At 41.2% G+C, this 13753-nt stretch overlaps 1 protein-coding gene across 5 annotated transcripts in view; it reads right to left on the bottom strand.

The window, feature by feature from the left end:
• SIN3A (SIN3 transcription regulator family member A) overlaps positions 1–13753 on the bottom strand; it is a 59141-nt gene that overhangs the window by 17182 nt on the left and 28206 nt on the right. For 4 of the 5 annotated variants that reach the window (XM_053365298.1, XM_053365297.1, XM_053365299.1 and 1 more), the window contains exons 4-11: positions 13483–13589; positions 11590–11878; positions 10658–10906; positions 9857–10009; positions 9157–9315; positions 8055–8138; positions 7211–7329; positions 6563–6773 (exon numbers count right to left, since the gene is read on the bottom strand). In XM_053365298.1, the coding sequence (XP_053221273.1) occupies positions 6563–6773; positions 7211–7329; positions 8055–8138; positions 9157–9315; positions 9857–10009; positions 10658–10906; positions 11590–11878; positions 13483–13589 (1371 nt within the window). The remainder of the gene's footprint in view (positions 1–6562; positions 6774–7210; positions 7330–8054; positions 8139–9156; positions 9316–9856; positions 10010–10657; positions 10907–11589; positions 11879–13482; positions 13590–13753) is intronic. The other variant, XM_053365301.1, reaches the window with a different exon arrangement.

Below are 13753 nucleotides of genomic sequence, written 5' to 3'. Positions count from 1 at the left end.
ACCTGACCCCTTTCTTCCACAGTCTTTCCCAATTCTTGAACATTATGTTGTGTCCTACATCTCTTGTCCAATCTATCATTACTGATTTAACTTGTTCATCCTTTGTATGCCACTCCAACAGTAACTTATACATTTTAGACAGATTTTTAGCTTTAGAATCCAACAACTCCGTCTCCAACTTAGATTTTTCCGAGGCAAAACCATTTTTCTTGTCTATTTTATACAATTCATTAATCTGGTGGTAATGTAACCAATTTAACTTATCTTTAACTTGATCAAATGGTTTTAGTTTGTTATCTTCCAATAATAAATCTGAATATCTCAAGCATTTTATTTCCATATTTAACTTTTTCTGGGCCTTCGCCTCCATTGGTGAAAGCCATCTGGGCATCTTCCTTTCTAATAGATCTTTGTCTTTTATCCAAACATTGTACAACGATTTCCTAATTACATGATTTTTAAATGCATTATCGGCCTTTACCTTATCATACCATAAATATGCATGCCATCCAAATACATTATCAAATCCCTCCAAATCTAATACATCTGTATCTTCTAATTGTATCCATTCTTTAATCCAACAAAGCGCTGCTGCCTGAAAATAGATTTTCAAATCTGGCAGGGAAAATCCCCCTCTTTCTTTAGAATCCGTAAGTAATTTCTATTTTATTCTGGGTTTTTCCCCCTGCCAGATAAATCTAGATAAAGCTTTCTGCCATTCTTTAAAACATTTCACATTATCTATAATTGGGAGAGCTTGAAACAAAAAAATCATCTTTGGCAACACATTCATCTTAACTACTGAGTTCCGGCCCATTAATGACAATATTAGCTTTGACCATATCTCCAAATCGCTCTTTATTTCATTCCATAATTTCTCATAATTATCTTTGTACAAGTTCAGATTTTTCCCAGACAGGTTCACCCCCAAATATTTAACTTTTTTCACAAAATCTAGGCCTGCCTTTTCTTGTAAAGTTTTCTTTCATCATTGTCTAGATTTTTCTCTAATACTTTGGTTTTCCTCTTGTTTAACTTAAATCCCGCTACCTGCCAAATTCTTGTATCAGCTCCAGAGCTTTTACTGCACTGGAGTCTGGATCTTGTAATGTCAATACTAAGTCATCAGCAAAGGCTTTTAATTTATATTGTTTGGATCCTACTGTAATACCTTTAATTTGTTCATCTTTTCTAATCATACTTAGCAAGACCTCTAGGACCGAAATAAACAGCAGAGGGGAAAGTGGGCACCCTTGCCTGGTTCCCTTCTCTATTCTAATTTCCTCCGATACCACATTATTTACAATAATTTTAGCTTTTTGTTCTTGATAGAGCGCTTTAATACCATTTAAAAAGTCTTGACCAACCCCCATGTTATCAAAATTATGTAAATAAAACTCCAAGATACATTGTCAAAGGCCTTCTCTGCATCGATATACATTAACATTGCTTTACAGCTCTTTCTTGCTTCCAATTTTTCCAAAATATCCACAACATTTCTAATATTATCTTTCATATGCCTTCCAGGCAGAAATTCTGCCTTGTCCTTGTGGATATACTTAGATAAAACTTTCTTTAGCCTGTTGGCCAATATATTTGCAAAAAATTTGTAATCCACATTAAGTAGGGAAATTGGTCTGTAGTTCTTGACATTGGATCTATCTTGACCCTGCTTGGGAATCAGAGTAACATATGCTTCCTTCCAGGTTTCAGGTGCTTTGCCCCCTCGTACAATCAGATTACATAATTCTACCAGAGGTTGGATAAGCCAGTCTTTCAATATCTTATAGTATTTCGCTGATAGACCATCTGGTCCCGGTGCCTTGCCAAGTTGCATTGAGTTTATTGCCTGTTCCACTTCCTGTCTTGTGATTAGACCCTTTAGTAGGATCTTTTTATCTTCTGGAATCTTCTGCAAACCATTAATCTTAATAAATTGCTCAATTTTTACCAAGCCCTCTTTATCCTTTTTATACAGTTGTTTATAATTTTTATAAAAACATTTCTTATGTCTGCAGGGTTCTCTACAGATTTTCCGTCTGTTAGAATATTTGTGATAGTACTTTGCTTTTGTCTCTTCTTTAATTGCCAGGCCATTAGTTTCCCACATTTATTTGTGGATTCAAAATTTCTTTGTCTCATCCTTCTCAACGTCTATTCTATTTCTATTTACTAACTGTGAATATTGAACCTGTAAGGCCTTAATTCCTTTTTGTATCTGCAGATTCTTTGGATTTCCTCTGAGCTTCTTCTCTTTATCTTTTAATTGGTCCATAATTATATCTTTTCTCTCATTCTGTAACTTTCTCCTAACTGAATTTTGTTGTATCAGAAACCCTCTCATTACTGCCTTGCTAGCGTCCCAAATAACCCTTGTTTCCGTTCCCTGGTTCATATTAAGTTCAAAATAATCCTTTAGGGTTTTTTGGCCTTATTAACAATTGATGTACTTCTCAACAAATCATCATTCATTCTCCACCTGAAGGAACCCTGTACAAACATTTTCAGGTCCATAAAAACTGCATTGTGATCAGAGCAAGTTTTAGGGCAAATTTCCGTTTTTGTTACTTTAGGAACCAAGTCTCTGGATATCTATAAGTAGTCTATTCTCGAAAATACTTGATTTGCATCTGAAAAAAAGGGGAAGTCTTTTTCCATTGGATTTCTGATTCTCCATATATCTGACAAATCAAATTTATCAGTTAAGTCAAAAAAAGTCTTGGGTAATCTGCCAGAATTTTATACCTTTGATCTCTGAGTCCTATCCATCAAAGTAGATGCAACTCCATTCAAGTCCCCAATCAATATTAATTTGTAATCCATATATTCCAAAAGACTTGTTTCCAAATTCATGAAAAAGTCCGCTTTGCCATCATTAGGTGCGTAGATTGCTAGTAACAAATATTTCTCGCCTTGTGCTGTAATTTCAACTGCTACGTGTCTTCCTTCCTCATCTTTAAATGCCAATTTTGGATTCCATTTTTCCTTAATATAGAAAACCACTCCTCTTTTTTTAACTTTGTCAGAAGAAATAAATTATTGTCCCAATCTTTTGTTTATTAACATTTTTCTATGTAGTCTTGTGATGTGGGTTTCCTGTAAAAAATTATATCCAAATTCTGTTTTTCCAAAACATGATAAATTTGTCTCCTTTTCTGAGGAGAGTTCAAACCATTTACGTTCCATGAATAAATTCTCAGCGCCATGATGTCAAATTAAGAGGGTGTAGTCTCCGCTCCAAACAGCAGTGGGCTCTGTAATCCAAGTTCCACCAAGTGCTTTTGCAAGAATCTGTCCTTTTCTCCAACAGTCTTTATCTTTTGCTTTCTTCCTTCAAATTTGAAGGATAGGCCCTCTGGAAATTCCCACCTAAAAAAGATGTTCATCCTCCTCAAGATGTTTGTCAAATCCGTATATTGGGATCTCAGGTTCGAAAATTGGCGTGGGATCTCTTTAAAGAACACCACAGATTTATCCTGGATTTTTAGGCCTTTTCTGTAGTGGTGTCCCAGAATGATATCCCTTTGCTCCTTGGTCTTAAAGACCACTATACAATCATAAGTTATTTTAGTATCCTTTTTGGGTCCGAATCTATAAGCTTTCTCTACCCAAGCTTCCACTTCCTCTTTTTTGAGGTCCCAGCATTCCACAAAAAAACCTATCAGAGACTCCTTGAGTTTTTCCTCTTCCAAAAAAGGGACCCCCCCCCTCAATCTCAAATGCGATTCTTTTCCCTTCAACTGCAGAAAGGCAATTGCATTGGCATTTTCATATCGCATCTGTTCCAAATCTGGCACTCTGTCTCCAGCTGTGCCATCCTTGTGTCATGCGTGGTTATCTCATCTTTTACTTCCTTTAAGTCAGTGCTTAAAAGCTCAATTCTTTTATCCAATTTATCAATACTTGCTGTATTACGATTTAAACCTTCTCTAATGCCACTCAAGATTGCAATCACTGACTCCTCAAATTGCTGGGCTTTAGAGCCACGTCTTGTTTTTTCTGGGCGCATAATAGCTTAGGAATGTCAAGGTCAGTCCCACAGTCTGGCGCAGTGGTGGAAAATAACAATTTCCCTCCACCAGTCCCACTGCAGCTAGCCCAGAGGCTGTGTCCCTGTTCTTTCAAACAGGCTGGAAACCAAAAGCCAGGGTGGCAGAAAGAAAAATCTCTGGAGTTCCCCTTTATTCTGAGGGAAGAAGACACTTTTTATCAATTTAAAGTATAGCCAGGCAGCTCCGGAAAGTTTGTAACAAAATCAGTGGAAATGGAGATTGAATGCTTTCTCTTCCATTGTGAGATCACAATGGAGACTAGTCTTCCCTCCTGGGTGGTCCGCTGCAGAATGGGGAAGTCTCAATCAAATTCACAATCTTCCTAGGTTAAAGTCTGAAACACAAATACCCCCTCTACCCTCGAGGAGGGGGAGTAAAATTGCTTGCAAAGTTTTAAAAACTTTTCACTTCATTAGGGCTTTGGTCTTTGCACACCAATTCTCTCTTTCTCCAACAAAATGGGACCGACCTCCATTTTTAAGTCTCCCTTCTCTTCCAAATTCTTTTCAAATTATTTATTGTAGTTACTTACAGTTCCAAATTTTTAAATCTTTTTTTTCCCCCTGAAGGAATTGGCCGCTCACGATCGCCAGTCTCGGAGCTTCGCTGCTTTGAAGGAAGCGGTCGTTTCCGCTGTGCCACGTCTCCGAATCCGCTTGCTTTCAGGGCTCTTACGAGTTTACCGGGGAGCAGGGGAGTGGCTGGAAGGCACCCGCCGGAACACCAGGTCCTCAGAACGCTTGATCTGAGGTTTTTAATGGGGAACCACAACGCTCTCGTGGTCTCCCCAATTTCAAAACGCTGGGGCTCTTTCAGCCGAAAGAGCCCCCGACTGCCATTATTGGGCGACCAACCAGAAGTGACATCATATGATTTATCAACTCTGAGGTGTAACTCTTGAGGCATTTGTCACTACAGTACCCTTTGAGCGAGTGAAGACTACAATGGTACCTCAGGTTACAGACACTTCAGGTTACAGACTCTGCTAACCCAGAAATAGTACCTCGGGGTAAGAAATTTGCTTCAGGATGAGAACAGAAATCGTGTGGCAGTGGCGGGAGGCCCCATTAGCTAAAGTGGTACCTCAGGTTAAGAACGGACCTCTGGAACGAACTAAGTTCTTAACCTGAGGTACCACTGTATTTAAGGCAGGGAGGGTTGCTATTTGTGGGATAACAACTCCCATTGCCTCAGACTTTTGGGAGCCAGCATGATGTGCTGGTTAGTGTGGAGGACACTAGTTCAGAGCATGATGGGAGTTGCAATCCAAATTCTAGAGGGCCACCGGTTCACGGCTCCTGGCATCAGGGACCGTATACAATATATTCCCCATTTGAGCCTGCTCACATCCTGGGTGCTTGAAATAATGTACAGCTGACTCCCAAGTTGAGTAGTGACCATGAGAGCTTATCTCAAAGATCAGGGAGACTTGGATGGAGAATATAGGGGGCAGAAAAGGCAAATGCATCCCTCAAACACTCTGGTGGTACCAGGGTGGCAAATTATGCCACAAGCACTGTTTGCTCCCTCTCCCTGCCAGAGTCAAAGGACTCTGATACAAGCAGGAGAGGCAAGGGGTGGATGGACATCTCTGCTGACTCCACTGCTGAAAAGCCTCAGAAGCGAACATGTAAGCAGCTGGCTTCCTTATAAATTTGATTAATTTGGCTTAAAGCAGAAGGCACTCTTGTCCATGTGGGAGGTGACAGCAAAAGAAGAGATCTAATGAGAAATCTTTTGTGGAAGAATGAGATCCTTATTTGGACAATTTGGGAAATATCATAGTTAAATGGAATTGCAGGCAGGATTAAAATATGAGCAGAAGAAGATGAATGATAAATTTGTAATGAAGGGAATGTGGAATAGATAAAGGTATAATTGCTGCAGGAATGGGTGGGAATACAAACACCACGGAAGAAGGGTGAGGAGTCAACTTTTAAAATGTGTAGAAATTTGGTGTAAAATTTGATGTTAATTTGTTAAAATTGTGAAAATTAAAATGGAATTAATTGGAAAAGAAATTATGTACATTTTATAATAATCTGGATATTTATTCGGACATATGGACTGCCTACATTAATTTATACATTTAAGTCAGGATTGACAGAATACTTTAATTGTTGGTGCTAGCTGCTGTTTCTTCTTTTCCTGTTATTTTTGCAAAAAGAAAGAAAGCTTACGACTTCAGTCACTTTGGCCAAAGTTGCGCCATTTTCCTCCTGCCTACTTAAGTCTCAGGGTACTGTCATTCCAAGGGCTCTTCCTCTGAACCTCATCCAAGGAAAGAACGACAGCCCAGTGGTAGCACACATGGCTTAAAGGAATGTCCCAGGCACCTCCAATTTATTATGCTGCAGCAAATGATGGGAAAGATCTTTCCCTGAGACGATAGAGAGCCACTGCCATACAGAGCAGACTCTCCTGGGCTAGGCAACTGTCCAAGCTGATGCACAGCACCTTCGTATTTTCCACTAGCATCATTTACTTCAGTATGAAGAATGCTGCCTTACCTCCTTACACAACGGAGTCCGACCAGTGCACTTGGGCTGCTGGTAGCTCTTCGGCAAGGCTCTGTAGCTAGAGCCAAGTCTCTTACAAGAAGCGTAGTCTATTTCCATTGCTATCCCTTCTGTAGCCCGTTCCTTAGGGAAAGTCTCCATGTGTGCAGACTCTTTGTAGCCCAGAAAGTTTTTAAACCAAGTGAACAGCTCTGGGAATTTCCTAAAAAGAGGGGGGGAAATGGGAGAGGAAAGAGAAAAGATTATAGAACTCAGTGGTTGCAGGAAGATTATCTAAGTCTTTTGTCTAAATGATTTACACATTTAGGACACAAAAAAGGACAAACTGCATTGCCATAACTTATTCTTGTTCGGAATTGTGGTTTAAGCATGCCACATTCTGCTGTGTGGATTCAGCACCACAACTATGGTTTGCAACCAACTAGAAGCAGAAGCATCTAATCTCTTCGCCTTGCAATTGGAGGAAGAAGGAAAGCAGGGGAGGGAGCAAGTGAGCCCAATGTTCACTGCAGCTAATTCCCAACTTTCCAAATCAAGTTGACTCAATGCAGCCAGTAAATTCATCTCCTTTGTCAAGCACCCCAATGTACAAACAGCTGGCAATGAATCATGCAGCCAAGTATCATTTATTTCACTTACCCCAAAAATGGAGAAACTAACTGCACAAGCTCAGCTCGGGATATCACCTCCTGATTAAAAATGACCAGGCAACGGAGGAAATTCTCATATGCTTCTGTGCTTCGCAGAGCTTTCCGAACCTTGTGGGAGAAGGAAAAATATGATTAGCAAATTGTTGAGAAAAATGAATGACAACACCGTCAATACACTGTACTTAACACCATCTCTTTGGGATGCAACATGGGAAACAATTCATAAATGGAATAAACACCTATATAAAATTTTACTGATTTAAGAGCTAATGCTCCAATTTAAACAAGCCTTGAATCCACTTTGGTAGACTATTATTATGCTGTTTTAAAGCTGGTTAATCTTAGTATCTGACAAATGAAAATGTTGTTCAGTTGCATCTGAAATTGTTTTTAAACATGAAACTCTTTTTAATAGTTGCAATTGTTTTCATTGCTGAAAATTATAATGCAAAGCCGCCTAGTTCACTGCTACTTTTGTACAGAAGGGTACTTTTTTCAAAATTTGCTGGGGTTTTGCAAATTTTCAAAATGTCATTTAGTCTCTGAAACAGTGGCTTCAAAAGGTATCTAGAAATCAGAGATCTCACCTAGTCAGGAGAAATATACAGCCGGCTGAGGTGTGAAAAGTGGCAGTGATGCAGAAGTTGTGTGAGAAGATCAAAAGCCCCCCCCCCCCATGTTAGATGCTGAGACTGACAGACAGGTAACATCTGGGAGGCTTAAGGCTGCTTTCCTAATGCACACTGATCTGGGAGTAGGACTCAAATAAAAGAAAGCGCTAGGGCTGTTTGAAAACCAATGGCTGCTTCAGCAGATGTCATCCAAAGCCTCACCTTGTCAAAGAACAGAGACTCTGTCCCATGTTTTCCAGCTTCTACCACTGAAGGGTCCTTCAAACTGAGCAGCTTTGGTTTCTTCTGCAGAAAGAGAGAATGAGCCGCAAAAGAGTTGCAAAAACTAGAGTCAAAAGATAATACTTGGGCTGATGCCTATTGCAAAATATTTTAGTTTTGCTAAGCTGCTGCAGAGAAGCCAGAGAAGTGGAGAATGGTATACATTACTGTTGTTTTGGTAGGGTTAAACAATGGTTACTGAAGTCATATGAAGTAGGCATGTAAGAAAACCAGTCAGTAGATACATACTACTAACTCTTCCCTGGGTTTTCATTATCAGCTTGGAAAGGCAAAGCATTAAAATAAGAATGGTGAATTACAAACACTGTTTCATTTGCAACAAGTTAATTGATCAACAAGAGTTCAACAACCTTCCTTATTTGCTGGCATCCGATCCCAGGTCTCAGAAAAGATTATATGACTGCCTCCTCCTCACCCAGGACCTCAACCTTTTCTTGCAGACCTCACACAAGGGCTCCCAGATGCCATGGGACACCTTTACTGGCTGTTCCCTCACTCTCACCAAGGTCAACTCCCTGCTTAAGAGTATTTTCTCCTAGAGCAGCACAGCCCCTCCATTCCCTTCAGAAGAATTTGCATCCTGAAATGTTATTGTAATAAATAAATATTAGGAAGACAATGATTCAAAAGCTCTGATAGGCTCTGATGAACAAATGATTTTCCAGCTAAAATGAGCCCATTTGTAACTTACAACTAAGCATACAGTCAATCAGGGACCGCTGTCCCACTAACAGCTCACTCTGTTCTTGCTTTAGGCTTTATGCAGAAATGCAGCAGACCTTCTGTGACCTTCTTCATGGTCTCCTCCTCCAGCCCAATCCTACTGTTTTCAAACATAAATATGTGCATCTACCAACTAATGAAACACCTTAATGCATCTGATCCAGTGGCCTCTAGTCCACAGAAGCTTAGGCCACAATACAACATTTAAGGGTCACAAGGGACTCTGTTGCTTTCATTGCAACAGACCATTGCAGTATCTGGTATCAGCCTATTGATGAAGATGATGATCAATGCTCACCTTCACTGGAGGAGTTGTCCCAGTTGCGGCATGCCGCCGGATCTGACAGCCATTCTGATTAGGTCTTTGCTGCTTGCTGTTAAGTTGGGGCTTCTTGACTGTGCCCCCATGGTCATTTCTTACAGACTCCACTTTCTCTGCAGTTGTCTTGCTTAAAAGCTTGTTTAAACAACAATGTACAAACACATTTATTGATCCCAGTATCCCATACAGGCAAATGTATTTAATTGTAATCACCCAGGCAAAGCTCGTGAGCTCAAGGAACTTGATATTAAAATGGCCTTGTTAACTGGGGGGGGGGGCAGGGAGGGCGGGCGTAGAGAACAGGACTCAGCTCACATCACGCAAGTATATCCTTTCCAGAAAGGAAACTAAGAAAATTGGCTCTTTGCCTGTGATCCTCTAAAAGGGAATCATAAGACAATTTGTTGTTTAGTCGTGTCCGACTCTTCGTGACCCCATGGACCAGAGCACACTAGGCACTCCTGTCTTCAACAGAAACCCAAATTAGGAACTCTTGCTCTGAAGTCCAATCTATTTTGTTTATTTAATTATTATAATTAAATATCCCCACCTCATTAATTAATCCCTATCCCAGTACTTCAAAAGTTACACTATGCCATAAGGAGTAAGCAGAACAGGATAAGCAATGCTCTCCTTCAAGGTGCCCCGTAAGTAACAACGTTAGGAGCAAACTCACCACAGAGCTGTTTGCATCTGGCAGGAACTGCCCAAACTCCGAGAGCAGATCTTCCTGGTTCTTGAAAAGACGGGCCACCTGGGCATAGACCTCCTGCTCAGTCAGTGCCGGTGTGTAGTTGCCTCCTGCTTCCTTGGCATTCCGCTGCTCTTTCTGTCATGAGATGGAAGAGAAAGGAAGAGCTCAGAGCAGCTGTTCTAACCAGTTTCATTCTCCTGGTTCTTTAAAGAAAATCCACAACACCTAGCATGAGAGCTCAAGAGAAAAGCATCAGATGACAAGATAAAAAGGACACTGGAGAAGTTTCCTTCCTGCCCCTGGAAGGATTCCACGGAGGGCCAGACACTTGAGAGGCACATCTGGCTGTTCTACAAGTGTTGCACCCTTTGTATGACTCATCTCCATTAATGATGGCTTTTAAACAGCATCTCTGGAGAAAATTTCCTGCTCTGCAGGTAGGAACCTTGAAGGTTTGAAGCAGGTAGGTTTGAAGCAAAACTGAGCTAGTGTCAACTGGCTGGGGATTTACTACTTGTTATGCTTCACCCAGTCAGGGCTTTTTTTAGGCAGAACTTGCCGGAACTGAGTTCTGGCACCTCTCAGGTGGGCGCCATTGCCATTATAAGAGAACAAGGGAGGTGTTCAGGGTGAGTTCCGGTACCTCTTTTTCTAGAAAAATAGCACTGCACCCAGTAATCATCTTTTCCTGCTTTGCTTGACAAGCCACTCTTTTCTTCTATATAAAAGTGAATATTGAAAAGGAAAAGGGTGTCATTAAGACTTGTGCAGTTGCCCACTCACCTGATAGGTATGGAGGATCTCCAAGAAAGCCTTGTAAATGTCTGGCTGTCCCTGGAAACGATTCTTGATCTTATTGACGTAGTTGATTGCATGATTAAACTCAACCGGCTGGTTATTCTGGAGGGATGGTGTGGATCCAAGAGAGATTGTCACAGGTGCATGGGGCTGGACTGGTGGAGAGCGAGGGGATGCATAGGGGATTGGGGGAGTCTGCTGGCTGGTTGGTGTATGTGTCTGTAGCTGGGATGGCTGGGAATGAAAAGCAGACACTGGGTTACACTGGTTCCTGAACAGCCACGTATTGAGTGAGCCCTTAGTGAGCCCTCCAGAGTGCTGCTTGACTGTGCTCAAAAGCAAAACAAACGGCAAAACTTATTATTACCTCAGGATGATACAGAGCTTGCCCAGAATAACCATGCAGCAATATAGAGATGAAAGGACCGAGACGCTCATCTACTTCAACTCCTTTCCCAAAGGCAGTGCTATTCCCTTGTGAATCCACCTAGCTAGATCATTTTGTTGTTGTTGTTTAGTCGTTTAGTCGTGTCCGACTCCTCGTGACCCCATGGACCAGAGCACGCCAGGCACCCCTGTCCTCCACTACCTCCCGCAGTTTGGTCAAAAGCTAGATCATTTACACAACACCAACTATGGTATGCTAACAAAACAGAGCTGCAGAAGCTTGGTTGGCCCAGAAATTTTTGTGTCTGAAGAGGGAAATTCCAAACAGATATTGTGCTCGTGCAGTGATTCTTGCACAGATTGTGCCCCAAAGGTCAGCTATCTGTCTCTGACTCTCCACTTTGGCAACATGCCTCCTTGACAAAACCCCAAATCAACCTCACTTTGTCCCTTGAGAGGGCCTTCTCTGTCCGGAAACCACAGGTGTCCCTACTTCTAAGCTAGAGACTACCTGTTTCATTTGAGGTTACCTTGCTGATCTTGGCAGGTGTCGGCTGTGGTGCTGGCTGTGCTGGGGCTGGGGCAGACTGTGCTGATGGCTGAGACTGATGCTGGGGCTGGGGCTGGGGCTGAGGCTGGGGCTGGAGGCCGTGGGTCGGGATCTGATGAACCTGCCCTGGTGTCGTTACATTCACCATGTCATTAGTCTGCACTTCAATTTTGTAGCCAGGAGGCAAGAAAGTGTTGAAACCCATAATCAAATCAGGATGGCCTTTGAACAGCTGAGACACTCGGCTAATCACTCCTGGAGTATCAATGCTGTGAAATCAAAAGACAAGGAGGAAGAGAGAGATCAGGTCTCCTCTGTGGATTTGACACATTTCAGACATGCATAGCACTACATTTAGAGAATGTTGTTAACACACATCCCCCATTATAGCTACTAGCAGAAAATAAGGCAGGCAAGCTGCCAACAAAACATGCTGCTTGGGGAAATAAAAGTAACCAAATTCTTGAACAAGCACCTCTTTCCTTTCCAGCCTGCCCACGCCTGAAGAACTTCTGGAATGGTTCTGCTTCAACTACCCTCTTTAGCAGAAATATGTCATGCTTCTATAAAGAAGAGTGCCTTACCTATGGTGTCACCTCAACTGTGGAATGCCCCTCATCAGGAGGCCCACCTGGCATGACATCACAAGCTGTCAGAGCCTGATGAAGACCGTCCTATTTGTCCAGGCATTTATACTGTAGATGGGTTTTGGAATTGTTTGTTCTGTTTTTAGCTTTTTAAGAATTTATTTTAATGCTTATTTGCTGGTTACAAATTGAATTTATTTGTTTTATGAATTGATTTTATTAACACTTTGGAATTTTTTTAATGAGAGGCAGATAATATTTAATATAAATAAAGAAAATATATAGGCATGGGCATTTCACAATAAGCAAAAAGGTGAACAGGACAAATTTGTCTGATAATCTATTGCTAAAACTCAAGATTCTAAATCTCATGGGGGAGGGGGTGAGAAAGAAGAGTTCTCAGGGATTGTGTTTTCTTTTTCTGCCCCCCAAAAGCACCTACTTCTTTCCCCTTCCCCCAAGAAACAATCTTTATACAAGTATCAAATCTGCAATGATAAGTTAAGTGGCTGTTGGTAGTATTTATCATTTCCTTTTTATTTTGATACTTTGGCAACTCCTGTTTGCTTTATTTTTCTTTGGGTATATTAAAAAATCTAATAAAAATTCATTTTTTTTCTTTTTAAAGTGCAACACCAGAAAGTAAATCATGGACTTCTTAATTTTGTTACGTGCATTTCTTCCACAGTGGAAGTCGATGAGACAGGTTCCAAGTGAGTCTTCAAAAGCAAAAAAGGCAGCTGCAGAAGTGAACATGAAGCATAAAAGCCTCTCCCTGAAAGAGGAGTTTTCTCAAAATACATGAGAACCATATCTAGTGATGCAGCCACTTTTTCACATTTTACTGGTGTTGTCCTATGGCTGCTATTGATTCTCTTCCTATGTATTCAGACAGCCTCCTATCAAGACACTAAGCATGCTCAGGCCCTACCAGTTTCAGCAACTTTGCTATATCAAGCCCATCCAGACTATGATTTGGACCTTGGATAAGGCATACTTAAGAGCAAACTTTGCTTTTTTGGGGCCCACTATAGATGGGGGTGTTAGGCATGAGGGGTTCTAACCAGATCAGGGGCTAAAAAAGGAAGTTTGGCTGCGAGTAGAATTATGAAAACAAGCACAAGAAAAAAACAGCAGGCAAGATAGGACTGTGGTGAATTTAGGGCAGACAAAGGGAAAGATTCAAATGTGTGATATTGTCAGGTATTTGATTTTGACCTTACTAGTGAAATACTACATGGCCCAAAGAAGCATCTGTTAAAATAAAGCACACAGCAGGTTCGCACCTTTGAGATTTAAACTCCTTCATGATGTCCAAGAAGTCGTTGTAGACTTGAGGCTGGCTGCCAAATTGCAGCTTCACTTGGTCAAGGTAGGAGAGGGCATCTTCCACCTAGGACCAACAAAAGCAACTTAGGAACATGTCTTTCTGTCACCATTTTATCTCCATTCTTGCACATGCACAGGGAATGCAACCCCTGAGATACAAAAAAGCAGTTAAGCAAAACTTATTCTTCCACCAGAAAGCAATTCTGCACTGTGTATAGCTCTCTCTTC

Source organism: Podarcis raffonei, chromosome 14 (assembly GCF_027172205.1).
Source record: "Podarcis raffonei isolate rPodRaf1 chromosome 14, rPodRaf1.pri, whole genome shotgun sequence".
NCBI classification, from domain to species: Eukaryota; Metazoa; Chordata; class Lepidosauria; order Squamata; family Lacertidae; genus Podarcis; species Podarcis raffonei.
The sequence above is the reverse complement of the archived record's forward strand: the minus strand, read 5'-3'. Positions and strand labels throughout refer to the sequence as shown.